The sequence below is a fragment of the Leptosomus discolor genome, chromosome 16 (genome assembly GCF_034619465.1).
Source record: "Leptosomus discolor isolate bLepDis1 chromosome 16, bLepDis1.hap2, whole genome shotgun sequence".
Classification (NCBI taxonomy): Eukaryota; Metazoa; Chordata; class Aves; order Leptosomiformes; family Leptosomidae; genus Leptosomus; species Leptosomus discolor.
Window position 1 is genome coordinate 5,217,472 of NC_141406.1, and position 20,649 is coordinate 5,238,120.

Consider the following 20,649-nt stretch of genomic DNA (forward strand, 5'->3'; position numbering starts at 1 on the left):
ATACAAGACAGGAATAGATTCTGGTTTGTTGATCTTCAAAATACATAAAAGAAAAATTACTACTTTAAAAAGTATTTTCTGGAAAGGATTCTTTTTTCTGCAACACTTAGAGCAGATTATTTAAAAAGAGGTTATTTTCTTGAATTAGATTAGGCTTCCACTAATTATATATTTGTAAAGTTTCGCCCAATTTCAATAGGAAGAATGTGAACTTTTCTCAATGTAGAAGGGGCAGGAGAAGATCAGAGAATTGTCCTTCTTCTCTCTTGTCCTTCACTGTTAACTCTGGTGTCATCCTTTTGGTGTGAGTTGTTCTGTCTTGTCCTTCATCGTAACTTCAAATACTGATTCTGGCTACTGGTAGTGACATTAACTTATTTTATGTACAGCTTCTGAATGCCTTCCTCAAATCCTTTGTCTGCCCACAGAATCCGTTCGTGATACTGTTCCTGCAGCATTGATGTAAGGAGGGTTGTGATGCCATGGAGACACTATATTCCCAGTCCTCCCTGGTGACTGGATCTGCTTCTGCTCTGTAAGAAGAGAAAATCTGGATCTCAGTACCGATAAGTCTCAGTATTTTTAGCAGCTTTGTATTTTTTCCTCTAATAGTGTTGCTAATTCATTGATTTGGTAAATTGGGAATGTTTATATGTCTGTGAGATTTAGATTAAATATGCTAAATGTAATGGCCTCTCAATTTAAAGTGTTCCTGTTTGGTTGCCTTGGTCCCTCCCGTACTTTGGATTCACTGAGATTGTTGAATTGATTTTTTCGTAGCTTAGTTTGTGAACGAGCTCTAGGAGATGAGCAGTGAGTCAGCCTATGTACACATCACAGATTTTTACATGCTTAGGATTTGTTGAACTAGAACTAGGAAAATATGCAGAAAGCAAGTTAGTGTTTGAAACTCTCACCAGCTGGCAGGGTTTTTCTTTTTATTTTCAGAACTATTATTTTAAGATATTAACATTGCCATAAAATCGTTCAAACTTGCCAAAAGTGCAAAAGAACACCGCAAATGGGGTCTAGATCTCTCTAGTTTTATACAGTCACAAGTATCATGATAAATAGAACTATGCATATGATAATAAATAAATACTGTAGCATCACTTTGGTGAATAATCCATCAGCTGCAGATCTGGATTCTTTAGGGAGAAGTGGGTGTTTCAGTATGGTTGAGATCACATCAGTGCCTGAAGTGATTTAAAAGCAATTCCCTGCAAAAGAGAATAAAACATTAATTCCAAGTAGTGGACTAGCAATTTTGTTGAACATTATTCTTAGTGTAGCGTTGTAAAACACAGCTGTAGTTTTTTTGTTATATACTTACTTGTTTAAAATTGCTCGTCCACATTGATTTTTCCCTTTAACATTTTTAGTCTGCTGCAGGAACGGGAGAGGCTTGTCTCTTGGATCTTTAGAGGTCCAAGCCTGTTTCAGCATTATCAAAATATGACTATTAGAATGTGAAAGCTTTATTTTGTCCTGAAATTTGGAAATTTTAATCCTAAGGAAGTAAATAGCGAAATCTTTTAGCATCTTAAATTACAGTTTAGCACAGTAAATGCTGTCTAAACTAATGAGTTGGTTAACAATACTTGGGCAATACAAAAGGGCTGTGTACTTTCTTATTCCTTGTCTTTAGTGTTTGGTATGTTAGAAAGCAAGATTACTAATGACTAGAAAGACATTTATGTAATTCAGAATATCTCATTGGTGGCACGCACATCCTTGACTTTAAAGCTGAGATGAAATCAAGTTGAAATTCTGAAAAAAATCCCTCAGGAGTTTCTTTATAATTGCTACTATGCTTAATATTAGCACTGTTTAACAGTTTCCCACTCCATTAGTTCCTTGTCTGCTTGGTTAATCCTGCTCTTTGTATCCACATATACAAGCTGTCTTTGAAGAAAACGAACTACTTTTGTTTTATACAGGATTAGGGGATCGTTTGGTTTGTTAAGGAGCAGTTTCTGATCAAAGGCATCTATATGGCCACTAAAACCAGTTTGTCCTTTTAAAACTAGGGCCCTATGTATAGTTAAATTCCTCCAACTCCGCCTTCCCGGGAGCTGTTGCAAGCCTGTTGCTATGGCCACGCAGCAGCAGGCTGAGCTGTTTGTGTGGCTGGGATCCTGCTGCATCAGCTGCTGCTCGGTGAGTCCTTCCTTGCGCTTTGCTACGTGATGAATGTTCTTACTAGAAACGATCTTTTGAATGTCAGCAAGAAATTGGTACCCTATTAAGGGTCCCCTCCCCCAACAACCCACGAGGTTCCGTTGCATAACCAAATTGATATGTCTCAAGTGGGATAGCTAAGTGCATTTGTGATTGTCATGTGAACATTATTCTTTTTCCAAGTCAGACTATCTACCCATTTCATTCTTTCTGAGCTGATCTGGGATGAAAGTTTGATGATGTGCCAAGAAATATGGCAGCTTCATCTTCCCTCTTTTATTCTGACCAAATGAAAGCTGGTATCCCCTAACATTTATTAATGTGATTAGTGCAAAGGCATTTCAAACAATGATGAGGAAGATTTTTGAATTAAACACTGCAAAATCCTTTGAGGGCTAAACTGCAAGTAGTTATGTTGAATTAAGTGAGCAATTCTCTGCCCTCCCATGGATTAAAGTTGGTGCCTTGTAGTTTCAGAAAGCCACTGTTTGCTACTACAGCGCTGCGCACTGATGTGGTCCCTTTTACACAAGAAACAGGTTTTCTTTAACACATGTAAACTCAAAGAACTGCCAGTTGTACTGAAAGGCAAAAAAGAAGATGAGTCTGTAAGAACTGTTTGGGGTGTTTTTTTCTAATGTTTTCCCTGTATTGAGGCAATTCCTGAATACTATGTTTCTCCTTACCTATTTCCTCTCTGGCAGAATTTAATTGAATTTGGAGGATGAAGACGAACCTAATGCATTTGATTCCCCCAGTGAGCAGGGACAGAATAATCTCCCAGTTTCCCAAGGTAGGTATTCTTTATCCCTCTGGTCACAGTATGTAGCACCTGCCACAATGAGCTATCTTTCCCTTGTGCTAATAGTATTTTAATTTAATGTACAGTTGTTGTCTTCTGCTAAAATTACAAATTGTTTAAGGATTTCTTTCAAAGATGAATGTGACCTCATGTTCCCATTCAATGCTGATCTCTTTACTAATAATCCTCATTTCATCTTTTAACCTTCATAGAAAGTGACTCTTGCCACAAAAGTGTTACCTTATAATATATATCATGTTATTTCAGCCAAATATTAATAATTGCATGCTTAAACAGTTTCTACACTGAGGGGAAATAAGAACCATAGCTGATATTAAATGTGCAAAAAGTCTAATTATGTCTATATGGAGGTTTTGGTTGAAGAATTTGAGGCAATTTTAATTTTCTGTCCGTATAGGAACATACGGATGTCATATGGATCAAATGGAGCAGGCACTGTAGAAACACAGACAGAAAAGATCATTGATGTCCCCAAAGAGTTCTGTACGTGAAGTATAATAGAAGAGTTAAGGACAGGGAAGGACAAGGAATTACCACTCTGTTTTTTCAGTTGTTCTGAAGATCCTTTCAAGGGAGCTAGCATTTTCTTTCCATGCTTAATCTCAGCCACGTATTTTGCTTTTAATGTTATGAAAGCTACCACAGGTATTTTAAGCAAAAGATAAAATGCATTTTTCTCATTTTTAACTAATGCCTGATCAAAAACTGATAATAAAAACAGTGCTTCGCGCATGTAAGAGTTCTAAAACACTTCGTAGCAATAATGACTTGCTAGTTGTATGCTCCCATCTGCATTTGTCTTGTGTGTCTTGGATTACTGGGACAATTTAAGGTACTTGCTGTTGTACAGATGATGAGCAAATGTACTTGACTGTGGAGGTTTAGTGAGTGCTCGGGTGGTGAAATGTTGGTGCTGTCCAAGGGAGCTTTTACAAACATAACTGTGGGGAAGCCTTACAGCCTTCTAACCCAAGCTATCCGTTTTCTCATGCCAGGGTATCCCTGTGCTTGACAAACTCTTTGAATTAATCTTCTTATCTATTTTTTTCCTTGCTGATATGACTTCTTGCAAAGTAGGCATCACACAGTTTAAGCCGGTAGCTGTTCCCTCCTGTTTTCAGTGGTACACACCTGAGGCCTGTCTGCAGTTCAAAGAGCACTTCCATGCGCAGGTCAGGACTGCTTGTCAGCAGAGCGCAGGAACGGTCGGGTAAGTCTGTAATAAACGAAGTATGCAATGAAGAAAGTATTTAAAGCTTTTTAGAGCCTGCTTCCTTCATAGACTTTTCCTCCATCATTCCTCATTTTCCTCACTCCAGTGTGTTTCAAGGCAGCTAAGCCTGTGCACATGGCAGTTCTGTGACCTGTTTGACAGTAAATGAATAGGGTGCCTCTCCTTCCTCTAAGTCAAAGACACTTTGTCTGCTGGCATAAGTAGCATTGAAAAAATAGTGGAGCTGTTTAGCAGTAAATACTGTTTAGCAACTTTGACTAAACTCTTAGTTCAAAGGATTAATTGACTGTTTAAAATTAGTGTTGAATTTTGCACATGCAACTCAGTATGGCAACCAAATTCTAGAGCAGTTGTAAGGAGTAGGGCAGATCTAGCCTTGCTGTATTCTCTGTTGGTGTTCCAAATGAGCAGTTAATAAAGACTTTGGGTGGATAGAAACATACCACAGTTCTAAGTTGTGTGAAACACATAAGAATCTAGCTTTAGTCTTTGAGAAGTATACATGCTGAGAAATTCTCTTAAATGTTTCCTTAAAACTGGAGCGAAATTATGGTAAATATATAGCATTGAAAAATCCAAATAACCTGTTTCGTGCCCTAGTAATAACCTTTGGGTTGTTTTTTTTTTTCACATCGTCTCTCTCGGAACTGTTACTAGTACTGATTTAATTTCTGAAGCAAAGCAAGAAAGCTAAACTGTGTTAGAAATCATCGCTATTCAGTTAAAATAAATAGCTGTATGTTTTAGTGATAAATGCTTCTGTGTTTCAGTGTGAAGGATTTTTCATAAAGTGGAGCTTCTATGAATGCTGACAATTAGCTCCTATTCTTTCAAATCTAGAGTTGTTGATTACCATGAGACTTGTTGTTATATCCATCTTTAAACACAACTTTTTATTCATTTCACTAGGGAGTCTTACTAAAAAAAAATTGAAGCCAAAATATGTCTCCCTGCGAGACATCAGTGAGTTTATCGCTTTTTAGAAGCACAGTCACGGTCTTAGTTTCATGTAAATTTGTAACAAGAGCCTGGACAATTTTGCTAGCAAGACATGCTTTAGTGACTTGAGGCATTTTTTTCCCCTGTCTGTAACCAAGATCTATTTGGGGTTTTATTTCCAGAATAAACCAGCTCTCCAGTTCATTTATTCTGGTAGCAGAGTATAGCTAAAAAGCTTTACATTATGGTTTTGTGAATAAAATTAAACCATTTTTCTGCCACTGCTGTCTAGATATGATTATTATTAGGTCGTTTTTTTGGTGGGGCAGGGGTAGGAGGGACAGACAACTGAGTGTTTTGTACAGTAGTTGTAAAACTTGACAGGAATAACCATTATCTTTCTTTTCCATTATGCCAAGTAATGGAATATTTCTTGGTAATTTGGAAAGGTAGTCTGAGAAATTCAGTAGCTAATGTCTGTATTTGAGTCTCTTGATATTCCATCAATGTATTAAATTGTCTGATCTAGGGAGTTTTTTTCCCCAACGTGAATTAATGGAACACACACCTCTAAACCATCACTTACTTGTTTGCTTTTCCCTTAAGGTTGTTGATTTTGTTCAGTATTTTATCAGTAATAGTTAATCAGGCAGAGATGTCAGCAGCTTAGGGGCCTGTGGCCACCCAGTTAGCATAGACTGGCAAACAAAATGCCTTCTTTTTTTTTTTTTTTTAATATTAGTCATGAAGCTTAACAGTCAAGACTTGGACTATTTAGAATAGAAAACTTGGAATCAGCATCACATGGAAGCCTGATGTAACCAGAAATAGTATTCAATAGAGGACTAATTCCTTTGTTTAAAAAGCAATTCCTTGATACAAAAGAACATTAAACCTCTTAAGCTGTTTTGGTAGCATGTGCACAGGTGATGTCAACCCAAGTGTAGGTCAACAAATAACACTTACATTCACTTATCCACCTGTATCTCCTAAAAGAACCACTACATTTCAATTTGAAGAGTGCAGGCTGAGTCACCTAAAGCTCATCTGCTGTGTTCTGTGGGAGGACCCAGAGCAAAGAAGATTATTTGCATGAAGCCAGCTTCAGATTAGTATTATTCCAGATAGTCAGCAAATGTATTGGCTCTAACCATGTGGGGGTTTTTCCCCAGAGACAAGTTCTGCAGTGGGTTATTTTATTGTGAGCAATTTCTTGTTTCTGCACTTAGGACTTGATTTGTACTATTAAAGACAATGAGAAACTTGTGATTAATTTTAATGAAAAGGATGCAGATACTGTGTGTGTAAACTGCCAAATGTATATACTTGTGGTCAAAGCAATCTTAATAGACTAGAATTTATGCAGAGTAAGAAATGGACTATTTCTGTTCCAGGGGGGCTTGTTTTTTTGGTGACCTTCTTTTTCCTTCTTTTAATTTAAGACTCTGATTTGATTTAGTTTAAGACTCATCCTGCAGCACAGTGGCATTTAGGTAAACTGGAAACACAGGTACATGTGCTCATCGCTTGCAATTTAAGGATCTAAATCAGAATTTTTAGAGAGAGAATGTTGAAATTGCTACTAAAAACATATAATGTTTTCAAATATTTATAACAGGCTGAAAATATCCAAAGTGGTTGTGGTAGGAGACCTGTATGTTGGGAAAACCAGCCTTATCAGCAGGTACAGTGTATCTCAGCAGACTGTTTGTTTCTGCAGTTTCTCAAATAAATGTTATAATGTATCCATTCCTCTTTGTTCAGGGTAGTACTTCATGGTTTGTTTTGAACCATGGTTTTGTTATTAAAGAAAAAACAAAGTCTACAGTATGAGACAGACTTGTTATACCAACACGGAAAGTCATGCTCCAGCACTTCAATCAGTATATGTTATATTCTGAACTATTTTTATCCAGTCAGATATGACACAGTGTTTCCTTAAGCAATCCAGTCTAAAGGCTAAATGATCATAAGGTAAAAAAAAAAAAAAAAAAATCTTTCCAGCATGTCTGAGTCTTGGTTTCATGTTTTCTCCTTACTTGTAGGATTGCTCACTGAAACATTTTTAGGTCATTCTTGTATGGGTAGCTGTACTCATTTCTACAGCTGCAAGACTGGGGAGGAAGCTTGAATTTTTCTGTAGCTCATAAAATAAGACAGAGAAAATGCAGAATGCCTTAAAGAATAGTTATTTGATTCTTTACTGGATGTTAAAAACAGCTCTTACGTTTTTTGTATCTAAAAGTCCAGTGAACAGATCACTGAATTTCTGTAGCTCATGGTCAACTTTCTGTCTATGTTTGCGTTATATTGTTATTATTGCTTCTGTGTTCTTCAGTAGATATGGTAAGTTTTTAATCTCATTGATTAAACATGTGGGTCATTATTTATATTCCCTTGTAAGTAAAACTGTAAGAGACTATCTTCCTTGACAGTCCAAAGATATTTTATTCTGATTCTCACCTCGTCTTAAGAGCTTACCGGATGTATATACTTTCTAGTTTGTTATCCATTATCTCTTGGGTTTTAATTATTTCTTGATGTTTTTGTATATGCTTCTGCAATATATAGCCACTCCACAGATCGTTAATTCTTTTCTTCATAATTTACCCTAGACAGTGTTTGTTTTGCAGTTATTTGTAGCTGGCTGTTAGTAGTATTTAATCTTTTTTTTTTTTTTAATTGCAGATTTTGTAAAGATAAATTTGATCGAGACTACAAGGCGACTATTGGAGTGGATTTTGAAATTGAACGTTTTGAAGTAATTGGAATACCATATAATCTCCAGATGTAAGTCAAAACAGCATGGTTAGGCATTGCACAATCTCAGCAGAGACTGTATTGCTGAATTGCCTGAATTGCTGCAGGCTCTAGTGGAATAAATATTTTTAAAAATATAATAAAATTGCACAAAAGGTAACGTGATCTGAAAAACAGGTTCTGTACCTGGATTTGCAGTTTTAGCAAAAGATTTTACTCTCTTGGATTTCTTATCCCTAAAATATGTTATGTTTGTCAATGAAAATTCATCTTGGACATCTTGTGCCGTTTCAGTGGAGTTCTGCCTTTTTTACTCAAGTTTCTTGAATAAGTAGAAGGTTTTTCCACAGAATTTGTCCTATTGTTACACAGTTCTGTCATTTAAGTTTAGTAGGCACAATGAGCATTGAACTTGGCTTTGCTGAGACTTTTATTCCTGCAGTCATTGAAATTAATGGCAAGGTGTCAGAGATTTCAACATCTCTTAATTAGGGACTAATTGATTTTCCCCAAATTGTAGAATGACTGGAATGTTTTTATTAAATGTGAACTTAAAATCTTTGATTTTGAGCGTTGTTTATCAAACTAGTGGGAATCCTGGCCTCTCACCTGCTTTGGTTCTGCTGAAGGGTGTCCTTTAGTATTGCCAGTGACTAGCAGTATTGTTCTGTGGAGGTCACTATTGAATCATCTATACTGTAGTGTGACTTCGAGCAGAAATAAGATGTTTTGCATGAAATATTTCATGCATGAATCTTAAACTGTTCACTTAGGAACACATTTTTTCTGGGATATCATTGATATAAATAGATGGCTAGTGGGATTTCTTAATACTTAAAAATGCTTAGAAATACATTTCCCACTGATTTCAGTGCCATTGTGTTTTTGAAAATTCTGCCAGGCTCTGTCCTTTTGGAACTTGAGTCCCTCTAAAAATCTAGACTGATGCATCAGCATTTTACCACCTTAAGCAATAAAGTTCATGAGCTACTGAACATGAGGTTGCATTATCTGCAGAATCTTCAGTGGCTGGGTAGGAGATTTCCATATGATACGCACTAGTGCTCCCTCTTGCGGAGAGATTTGCATACAAGATAAATTTGCAAATGTCCCTGACTGACAGATTAGGCTATAACAAAACCCCAAACGTCTGTAGTGCTGGCAGTAGCTGAGAGGACTGTGTATCACGTTCATTAATAAGCACCACTTTCTTGTTTTTCTTTAATGGTGTCATCAGTGGCCGGTGGACTGAGCTGTAGGTCTCTAATTTGTGGTGTATGGACAGATAACATATCTAGCAATTGCAAGATTCTGATATGGGCCAATATATCATTTAGCTAATATTAGCACAGAAAATTTTCAAAATTGGATTGCCCTAGAAGTACATGCAGATGACATAGATGAGGAGCAAATATTTTAAGAAAAGGTATTACTGTGCAGAACACAAATACTTGAATTGTGTCTGCAAAATGACCACTATTTAAAAAAAAAAAAAAAAAAAAAGACAAAAACAGAGTTCAAATGTCTTCATTAAATAATAGAGTTTTACTGTATTTCTGTTAGTAGTTAATGAATAACATGTTCCAGATGGTAACACTCCTCTGGTATCACATTCTTCTCCAACTTGTACCAGTCTGCTGCTTCATTAGCATGTTTACTCAGGTTACAGTGGGTTTCATTAACCTGAAATTTCTTTTTTTCCCCCATTGCACAGATGGGACACAGCAGGTCAGGAAAAGTTCAAGTGCATCGCATCTGCTTACTACCGAGGAGCAGAGGGTGAGAACAATATTAATTTGATCCTGGCTGTGACAGGAGATTGTATTTTATATGGAAACATACATGCATATGTGCTCCTTGGAAAGGTACCTGTAGACACAGTGCAGTGGAATGGATTGTCCATTACTGGAGAGAAGAAGGGATGAAAAAGCTCGTGAATTGATATATTGTCACACCTGCAAGCTCTGCATGTTCTGATGATGCAATGATAAAAATTGGCGCTTGTGTCTAAGGGGAAAAGAATTTGGGTTTGGATAAGATTATTGCTGAAGTTGAAGTCGATACTTCTGTCATTCCCTTTGGTAATGGACAATTTCTACAGGAATTAAAGTGGTCCCAAAATAAAAGGAGTAATAGCACTATAGACTGCAGACTACAGGTAAAGACTGAGATTGAAGACTGAGGACTTCAGTCTTACTGGGTGCTAGAGAAGGAAGAGGAATGAGCAAATGGGTAGTCTTCCATCTCCTCTGTGTTAAATCTGCTCTTGCCCTTTGTATGTAAACATTCTCTCTGTTTAACAAGATGAGTTGGAAAGACTTCTGATACACTTTCTACCTTAATCACTTTTTTTGTGTTCTTGTCTTTTATTGCAGTTATAATAACAGTGTTTGATCTGGCTGATATCCAGACTTTGGAACACACCAAGTAAGTTGCTGTATTTTGGCTTAGCCGTTAAAGCTTCTACAGCAGGTTTAATTGCCTTGGATAGCCTGTAGTTTGCTGAGAATTTGCTGGATCACGAGTGTTCCTATTGAGCTAAGAAATGAAGAATGAAAGTCACTTCTTTGTATTACGTAGGGTGAGACTTTTCTGAAGAAAATGCAGAGCATAAATACTTACCCTTGACTTCCTTTGTAGTATTTGAAGAGCAAAAGGCACTTCAGTAAGAGCTTGATCCTTCCAAAACTAGACATGCAGGAAGAGATGAAGTGCACCCCAAAAGCATCCTTTTTTGTCTCCATTGGCTGTAAACAGGCTGGCATCTGATGTCAAAGGTGAAACTGATCCGATGCATCTCATGCGTAATGACTCAAGAGCCTCTTACTTTCTAGGTGCACTGCTAGCCCAAAATTACTTTCTTTCTCTGGTTTCTGTAGTGATTCTGTTGGCAGGTAGGCTGTCAAAAAGAGGAAAGATAATTAAAAACTCAAAGTATATGTAGATAAAGCTAAACTTACTCATTCAGATACTTGTAATGGTTTGGTTACAACAGCACTTAATTGTTACGAGTAAACTTGTTCTGCTTTTAGTGCAGGCTGCAAAACCCTACGTGGATCTATGATCCACATTATTGTCGCCAGGTCAGAGTGTATGTATTTCTAACATGCTGTTGTGACTGTAATGCAAGTACCTGTTTCTTTACAACCTGTCCTCTGTCTTATTTGAATGTGTATTAGACTATTTCTTCAGGCTACTGCTGTGGTACTTAGCTCATTTGCATAGGACTTTGTAAAATAATATGTATTAGTGTCTCTGCTTGGCTGAAAATAATTGAAGCCTGTGAACCTGATTTGCCCCCCCCACACACACTCACTTCCCTCCTTGACTTGTGTTGGATGACTCAAGAGGAACTTCATTGCCAGAGTAACAAAAATATAAAAGCTTATGAGACAAGAATAATGCAGCCTTCGTAACGAGCTGTTTTATAATGCTGAATAGATTATTTCACTCTTCTGTATTCCCATTTGTATCTAACATGCTATGTTTTTCATACCTTTTCCTCTGCTTCTTGTTTTCTTATTCCTTATCTCAATCAAAACTTTGCCCCCTCCCTTATGCTGAAAATACCATCTCTGGGTGGTAAAATCACTGTTGAATGTGAACTCTACAGTGACATGTTTGAAATTTTCATTAGTGGAAGTCATGTATTCAAAGGAGTTGGAATAGCTCCTGGTCTCTTTCTGTCCAGAAAAAAAAGGCTTTTGAGCTTTTGATACTCTTGCATAAGTTCATCCTCTCACTTTTCTTGTAACTCTATCATCTGTCACTTTGCCCTGTATTCCTCGGTCCCTCTGACTGATTCTCTCATTTCTTTTGTATTTCAGACAGTGGCTAGAAGATGCATTGGGGGAGAATGAGCCAGATTCCAGCTTCATCTTTCTAGTTGGAACAAAAAAAGATTTGGTGGTAGGTAAATTGAATGCAGATAAGGAAGTTGGATTTCCCCTAGTTCCTCAAGTGATTTCCTTTACAAGTTGCACACAATGTTGCTAAGTTAAAGACCTTGAGGGAAAAACCTAAACAGAAAGAAAGACCGTCACAGGTAAATAGAACAGCACAGTTGGAACCTATTTAAGAAAGTGCTTTCTGAAAAAATGGGTAGTTAGGGAAATATCCCTATTTCCGTTCCTCGCATGAGGTTTTTCAAGCACATACAAACAACTGAAAAGGCCGAGAAAAGTTGTGTGCCCAAAAGAACAGAGTACCTCATGATCTTGAAGGTTTTGTTGGTTTGTTTTTTAAGGAGCAGTTTGTTCGTTATTCAGGAACAGGGAAGAATTCTTAATTGAATGTGAGATCATTTTTTAGAACAGGATATAATGCACGCACCCTGTACCATTTTGAGTCTTGTGTTTGTCTTTCTCTAGCTACCAGTACTTAATTCTTAAATATTTCAAACCAAACTTGCTTCTTCTGCTGTTTGGTTTATTTTTTTATTTCCCATCCTGCCCCAGCTACCACAGTGTCACTTATGCAGTTTGTTTCTTACCCTTCACTGAAAATAAGTCCCAGAAAACTGCAAGTCTATCAGTTTTTCTGGTACTTTGTTTTGCTTATGCTGATTTTTCTGAGTTACAGTAAAAGCTAAATGTGCCAGACCTCTGAGGATGCAGATCTGAAGTCTTGTCTAAGCTAGAATTCCCTACCGTAAGTTAGTTTCTGTTTTTAGAATGATAGCAATTTCAACTGAAAGGGAAACAAGAGCAAAGCAAAGGATTGTGGGTTCTAGGTGTTACTTCAGTATGAAGCCAGTATCTTCCCAACTACTTACACTCTATTTCTCATCTTGATGTCACATCATCCTTTCCAAATTTTTAGAATTCTTCTCAATTGTGCAGGGGTTCCCCATTGTAAGACAACGCACAGAAAACTGTACAAACAAAGACAACTGATATCATCCATCACAAATGGGCTAGAACTTAAAAGCGAGTAGCAACTTAATGATATAGTTGATCACAGAGAACAGAGAGGGGAAAAGGACCTGAAAATTAAGTGCAAGAAAGCAAAATCCATTGAAAGGGGCAAGACATTTTAGTCTTAAGAAGAGATAAAAACAGAGGAAAAATAAAAAGGGGGAAAGGCCGTTGTGTTACAACATAGTAAAAATAGATAGAGTAGAAAAAAGGATCTGAGACAGAGACAGGAAAGATTAAACCCAAAGAACCATTGTGATTAGTTGAGCCTGCAACTCTTCTGCTGAGAACGATGGGGTGACAAGAATTTAAAGATTTTAAAGAGCCATAACTGGGCTGTTGTCTTTATAGCTTCCTACCACACTCTATAGTTAGATACAATGCTCACGCTTGTTTACTGTTGTTTTGTTTCGGTGCTGTGGGAGGTGAATGGAGACTTCCATTTTAAAAGCAATACTAAGCACTTGGATGTTCTTGCAGGGATGTCTGATTGCACAAGTTCTAAGGCAAGGCCAGAAAGGCCACCGTGAAAACTGGAAGCATCACAGTGTAGGTGCTAGCAGTGCCTCTGTGTTGTTATCAGCCTGGATACACTTCTTCTGTTAAAGTTATTCCGTGTTATTTGCTCAGTCAGATGCTGTGTGTGAAAGGACAGAGCTAGATGCCATCCGCTTTGCCAATGAGATGCAAGCAGAATACTGGTCAGTTTCAGCAAAAACGGGTAAGTTACTGCAAAGGATGTAAAAACACTGTAACCTCAAAGGCTTATGTTAAGGTGGGAGGAAGTTAAAGTTCCTTATCCCCCCATTCCCATGCAGGTTTTTTGTTGCTCTTGCATTTTGTTGCTATTGGAAACTTCAAGTTTATTAATGGTGGATTTTATTTGAGCATTCGTGCAGGTGCTTGCACTGTCGTGTTTACAGAAAGGACTACTTGAGCTGCCGTGCAATGTCTAAGCATGATTAATTCATAGGTAGTTACACAAATACACCTGTGCGCTGCTACTCAACATGAGCCATGAAAAAAAATTATACCACAAAATGAATTTTCCTTGTTGCTGACTAAAACTAAAGATACAGTACATGGTACAGTGTTCCAGAGTAAGAAAATGAGAAAATCTCTCTGCAGTGAGGAGGACAGATTGTTGGAGAGGCCTGTTCTGTCCCAGACAGATATGCTTGTTATGCTTGATTGTGTGTTGTTGTGCAGTTGTAAAAACACATAGTTTCTGTCCTGTTTCCTAGGGGAAAATGTCAAAGAGTTCTTTTCCCGAGTTGCTGCCTTGGCCTTTGAACAGTCCATGATAAAGGAGCTGGAGAAAACTGCTGGGCACATGACCCAAATTGGGTCAGGAAACCTCATCAGTATGTGAAGTTTTGCTTTTCATGTGTTTTCCTTGTCTACCGTCTGAAGGATTAGGGAGATTTTTCAAGAATTAAATTAAAGCCTGTTTAAAACACCTGCAAGCATATTCATGTCATGGTCTGCCTGCGTTCTAGCATATAGGAGTGACTGGGGCTGCATTCAGCTTTTGTTACCCTTAGTATTGCATGGTCTCATTTCTGTGAACTGATTTTGTAACTTTTTTGTTTATGCAGAACTGGAAAAGAACATGATGGAAACCCCAGAAGGCAACACTCAAGGCAGCCTGAGTTGCTGCTGACTGTCTACTGTTTCTGCAAGTACCATGCTTCTCTGTAGTCCAGCATAAAGCACCTGCAACAGTGAAAACTCTCAAACTAGAAATATAAAGTTTTATTTTTGGAAATGAGGGAGGAAAAACTTACCCAAACTTTCTTTCTGAGAGTTCTCTTTCTGCTGCAGGCTCACTTGCCCAGGATGGTACAATGGTTACGTAAACCTTCCTCTGTGTAGTGGAAACATAACATCCTTGTCGTAATGCAAGAAGACATTGTCAGTGCCATGTGCTCACCTGTCTGCCAGAAACTCAAAAGTTATGTAATTTTAGTGGGTTGTTCTTTGATAATTCTCTAGAAGTCTTAGATAGTGAAGTTGCATTCTCATGGAAGCAGAAAACAAATGGCAGTTCAGAATAAAGGGTGCTATCCATATGTTTTTGCCTTTTAAGATCATAGTATAAAATAACTCTGACTTGCATTTACGCATTCCAAATACTTTAAAACTATTCCGAAAGAAATCTTTTTCAATAACAGGTATGGAAGCGCACAAATGCAGACTGCATAGTTTCCACTGTGGTTTCCCCATCCAGGAAAAATCTGTATTATTTTTCATTTTCCACTTGAGAATCAGAGCCCAGTATTTAAATATTTCCAAGTCTAGGAGAAGTCCAGGTAGGAATTTTGTTGTTTTGTCCCAGCTGTCTAATATTTTGAAAATGTTACCAGAGAAGAACACTATTCTTTTCCACTCTCTTGAATAGGAAAGAATGGTCACGTAGGTACATGGCATGGAATACATGAAATCTAATTTTTCATCTTCCAAAGAGGATGCAGAATCCTTCTCTGGAATGATCTTAATGAATATTGTCTACACTGCAGTTGTACTTTGTTGCTAAGAGTAATGACTTTTTCATTTTATCTTAACTGGGTTGGGTTTGGGGGGGTTTTGTTTGCTGGTTTGGTTTGGTTTGGTTTTGTAGTAATGTAACACGATTCTGGAGCCATAGGCAGTCTCAGTCATGAATGTGTGGTAGGAACTCTGAGCTGGTAAGGTTAGATTCAATACTGCTGCTAAATTCTTAGTCACTCTATCTACTTTTACCAGACAAGATAATTTGATCACTAGATGCTGGGAGAAATTTGCATCACTGCTTAATAAAATCAGTAATAGCAGAGAAATAGTTTTGCCATTTTGTGAAAAGACTTGCAAGTGTGTGTGGGTTTAGAGTTCTCCAAAGCAGACACACGCTTGTTAAGCCCGAAGGTACTTGCTGTGTGAAGATGCCACTGCTGGACACCTACAGGAGAACCTGCTCTCTGGCCATGTTGCTGTGACTTGGTGTGCTGGCTGGAGCAAAAAACCCCTTGCCTCAGTTTTGCCTTTTCAAATACCCTTTGACATAACCTTGTGCAATTAGTTCTTTAGCAATTAAATCATTGTTTAATGGGCAGAGGTTAGCTCTGACTACCACTGAATTTTATCAAAGTAAAGCAGCTTTACAATGCTCTTCTGCTCTTTGGGCAACAGTGACTGATGCCAAAAGATATTCCTGTTTTAAAAGTCATTCCTGCTGACAAATGACGTTGACAGAAATTTGAATGAGAAATAATGTTGCCAGAAATTACTGTAACAAATATTTGGTCAGTATTTGTGAAATTGTATTAGTATGATTGATTATGATAATTAGTTTTAAACTGCAAAAATACAAAAGAAGTGAAAGGGAAATAGACTCATTTTACTTCACTCTAATTTTTCCAGTATTTCACTGAATTTTAATATTCAGTTCTGACTGTCTAGCTAGTGATATTTCTCTGAAGATAAATGAGATGCTGTAAATCTTTTGACTGCACTAAACCATACAAATTTATGGCCCTTCAAAATTACTATAAGCATTCAAATGAAAGCATTAACAAAGGAATCAAAGTGGGACAACAGAAAGACTGATTCTCTAGAAATCTACCAGCAGCTTAACTCCATACTTGTAAGATTCAAATCCAGCATTACATGCTATGCTGGCGTAAAAAAAAAAAGTGGTCCGTCTTCTATAATGCTCTGAATTTCATACTGCAGCTCTCTTAAGTGGAATGAAAGAAGAAAACCTATGGACAGTTACAAGTTGCAGTTTCTTAAGATATTCAATCGTTACAGAAACAACAGTATCTGGAAAACTGATTATATCAGGACCTTTCAGATTTGAGCTGCTGAGAAAATAAAGGCATTTGTTAATAAATCTGTGCATCAAACTGAAATATCCTAGATCCTCTGCAGTTTTTTCCTCCCGAATTGTTTGATAAGAAATAGGAAAAGGTGGAGAAAAGATGATTTAAACATCCTTTTTATTACTTTGATATTCTTATGACGTGAGTTAGAGCAGCTTCATAGAACATGATGAATGGAGATCTAGGAACTCCGTGTCTTTCTTTATCGGACAATCTTCACTTTGGCAATTGTGCTGATTCTGTTGGCAAAGATGCAAACGCAACATTTGGTGGAGAAAATGAGAATATGTGGGTATATACGGAGTTATTTATCCAAATGTGTAATATTTTGACCTTATGATTTTCTATGTATTTGTTCATCTCCCAAATCTGTTTCACAAGGATGATGAATATACACTTGTACCCCACACTGCACTGAGTGGGCAGCATAGCCATAGTCTTCATGTTCACTGAGTTTGAATGAGAGTAGAAAAGATGGTTCACTCTACTGCAGCAAATGTTGTTGTCTAGGCTAGATGCTAGGCGTCAGTGCAGCCACGGTAGTGTTTGCAGCTGCAAAATGACTTGGTCTAAGAAAAGATCAATATTCCATTCCCCCTCCCCCCCAATATATCTCCTAAGTGTTTCTTTTGTTGCTGAGCTCAGTTACTGTACAAAATCACAGAGATGCAACCTCTTCAACAATGCAATCACGTTGCCTGGAAAATCAACTGGGACAGTTTTTTGTAGTGATTCAATACATTGCTTCATGTCATTGCTGGTTTGTGTCTTCTGGAGCTCCAAAACCTTCACGTACAAACGCAATGCCAGTCATTAGCTCTCACTTGACAGTTATCTGAGTCTGTCTATTCCATGATGGATGCTTTGGGACTGGGTTTTTTTTTGGTTGGTGAGGTTTCGTTTTGGTTTGGTGTTTTTTTGGTTGATTGGTTTTGGGGGGACATTTTTTAGTCCTACTGAGACTTCCCCTGCAAAGAACTTGGTATTAATCATTGATTATCTAAAATGAATCTTGGATCATGTTGCAAATGATGAATTGCTTAGGAAATCACAAAGGAAACTAACTAAGGTGGAAAAATAAACAGAAACATACAAGAACTTGCAAATTTATATCTACTCTATGTTTTATCTGTGCAAGTTAATCCAGTTATCAGCAATCTTATCTGCATGTTATCAGCAACTTAATTGGCTTTGAAAAAGCCTCGATATTGTGGAAAACCGTGTTGGAACAACTGTATTAACTCTAAACACAGGTAGGCTAAACCACCATTTTTATACCAGTGGAAGTCCTCCCAGCGATCGTGGCAACAGTTGCAGTGCCAGCTTCTGTGTGGAATTTGCAGCTGAGAAATTGGAGAAGTGAAATTTGGAGGCAGTCTGAAGCAAAGTTAAAGAGCAATTGTAATAATCGATTTCCCCAAAGAAGTACTAATGTTGTGCTGTTTCTTTTCTTATAAGTGGAAGCTAATGTGTTAATGGGTTCTTGTTTAAACAAGTATGCATAACTGTTTGAGCGAAACAACTAGTAATGGATCAAAAGCTGTCTAAGAAACAGTCACCTGACAGGCAAAGTTAATTTCTTACTATAAAAGCCTTTTCCTCTTAATTTTTAATTACGTTGTTTCTGCCTTTTGAGTGATTATTTGACACTTCGGATATTGTTATTTATATTCCTTTAGGTCATGTGATTCAGATCTTTCTGTATCCCATTGGTTCCCAGCTCAGGCTTGTCTCGTTGTGGTACGACCAGAGTCCATTCTTCATGAACAAATCTGTCCCCATCTGTGTCTTTCCAGGTTTTCATCAATAGGTCGTTCTAGAGAGTACAATATAACGCACTGGTGAGTGAATGCTATAAAATCCTCTCTGTACTACAGCCTCTGAGCACGTGAGATAAAAAGAAGTGTTTGGCAAGTTGAAGTTGTTGCAGAATCTACATTTGGTAGTGGAGATGGTTGAGCAGTTTTTTGTACTTTCGGCCAGAAGGTTGTTCTCGCAGCAAGAAAATGCCATTCTCTGAATTCTAAGAAGGAGAGTTCTCACTTTTCTGGGTTCACAGAGTGATTTAGACTGGATGGGACTTCTCAAGACTTACCAGCCTTGTCAAACTGTATCACAGAGTGCTGCTTTGTGCTACAAAAACATGGCTTCTTAGTTTCAGCCACAGATTAATTGGAAATCATGGTTTATTTCTCTTTAAAAAGGCTCTGCTTATGTCCTACCGTTTTGCGGTTTTTTTCTTTTTACAAAGCTGCTGATTCTCTCGAGTGGGGTCATGCTGAAGGAACAGTTCACAAGTGACAGCTGGAGAGCTTTAAGAGTAAGCCGGCTGGCCGCTCGTTCCCACAAGAGGGAGCTCTATGGTCACCGTAGTACGGGTTCCGTGTCGACTGAGAAGGGCCTTGCACCCTGCTGCAGGCCAGCAGAGGGTATGTGCTGGATAGTCTGGCTGTAGGTTAGCCCCCTCACCGCGGGATTCTCAGTCTCAAATCACAGATATGTGTCTGCCACTGTAGCCTTAATGAAATTTTGTATCCTATTAAAATAATACTCTGTGGATTGCATAAAGTATCAGCAAAAATTCAGAGATCCCTTCAATCCCTACTAGAATTTCTTATGATGTAGCACCTCAACAGATAAAGAGGATGCAGTTGTTTCATAGTATTATTCACTAAAAGTGTGTATACAGAAATCCCTCCTCTGACTCATCAGAATTCTTACTCCCTCCAGAAAAGGCACAAATGTCAGAAAAGTGAGCCCAAATAGAAAAAACTCTAGACATAAAAGTCACAACTGTGAGACTATGAATTCAGAACATATCCCTATGATGTCATGTACTTGTCATTATTATAACCATGCCAGTACAGTCTTAAACTTCATAATACTAGAAATAGATTGCATGTCAGAATTTTGTTGTTCAAACTGGCACTGAGGCAAATAGCCAACAGTATGAATGGTGAAAAGCCAATTTATTTTATTTCTGTGAAAGATTTCTTGAAAGATTTATAGAGGTATTTACTAAGCATATAGATTTTATTATGATTGAGATTATAATCTCTTTTCCATATAGGTCAGCCAATGCCTGTTATGTGTTAAAAGTTGAGGAAACAAGTGCAGGAAAGGAGGTTAAAGCCAGGAAACAAAAGCCAAGGGGTATGAGCTATGCAAAATGGCATACGTGATTAGCCATTTGTGATATGTCTTAAAATACCCAAAAATATTTTGTTTGGCATATAAAAAAGCACGAAGAGAAAAACTGTTTAATGGATTATGAAACATTACATATCTCAAAGGCAAGAGAGCCACTCCTGTGGACTTGTGCTTTTCGTTCTTACAGGATTTTATTCTTGTTGGGCCTATATCCCACCCTCTTTTCTGGTACCAGGAAAGATCCACCTCACCACAGACATGAAGGAAGCAGGTTTATAGGGGATACGAGGCATACATTTCTCACTTTTTTCTATCATCCAAACAGGCACGATGGAACCTTCAGGTGTATGTTACCACTTTTTCAGAGGTTGAATTAGTCCATGGAAGGGATGCAGGGCTTAAGCAAGATCATCTACTGTTATTTCACCAGGAGTAATACTCAGCAGCCAGACTTTCATTTAAATCATTTGCCAGCCTTCACCCAGAGCTGAGCCATGGGCCGTAGTTATTGCGGCGAGGATAATATACAAGGCAAAAGAGAGGCTGATGCCTGAACAAAGCAGCCTCTATTGCTCCTATCATAGTGATTTTGGAGTACCAGCGGCCCATCTCGGAAATCTGGCTTGTTATTTATTGGCAAGGAAGGAAGGATTGAGTGAACGACAAGCCTGCTGCCGAACAGCACTTACGTTAGTGGGGGAAAACGTGACCTTTGAAGGTGAGCTGCATCAGTGCCCGAGGGGAGAGTGTTTCTGTGAACACAAGCGAGGCTAGAGCCGTGCTGGT

The 20,649-nt window shown here is 37.9% G+C and overlaps 1 protein-coding gene across 1 annotated transcript; it reads left to right on the forward strand.

The window, feature by feature from the left end:
- The first annotated feature begins 2,905 nt into the window (after window positions 1-2,905).
- Window positions 2,906-14,516, forward strand: RAB36 (RAB36, member RAS oncogene family). The gene is made up of 10 exons (XM_009951473.2): window positions 2,906-2,974; window positions 4,126-4,214; window positions 6,796-6,861; window positions 7,866-7,967; window positions 9,652-9,716; window positions 10,313-10,364; window positions 11,765-11,846; window positions 13,484-13,574; window positions 14,098-14,217; window positions 14,452-14,516. The coding sequence occupies exons 1-10, from the start codon at window positions 2,906-2,908 to the stop codon at window positions 14,514-14,516; spliced, it is 801 nt and encodes a 266-aa protein (XP_009949775.2).
- Window positions 14,517-20,649: the final 6,133 nt, after the last annotated feature.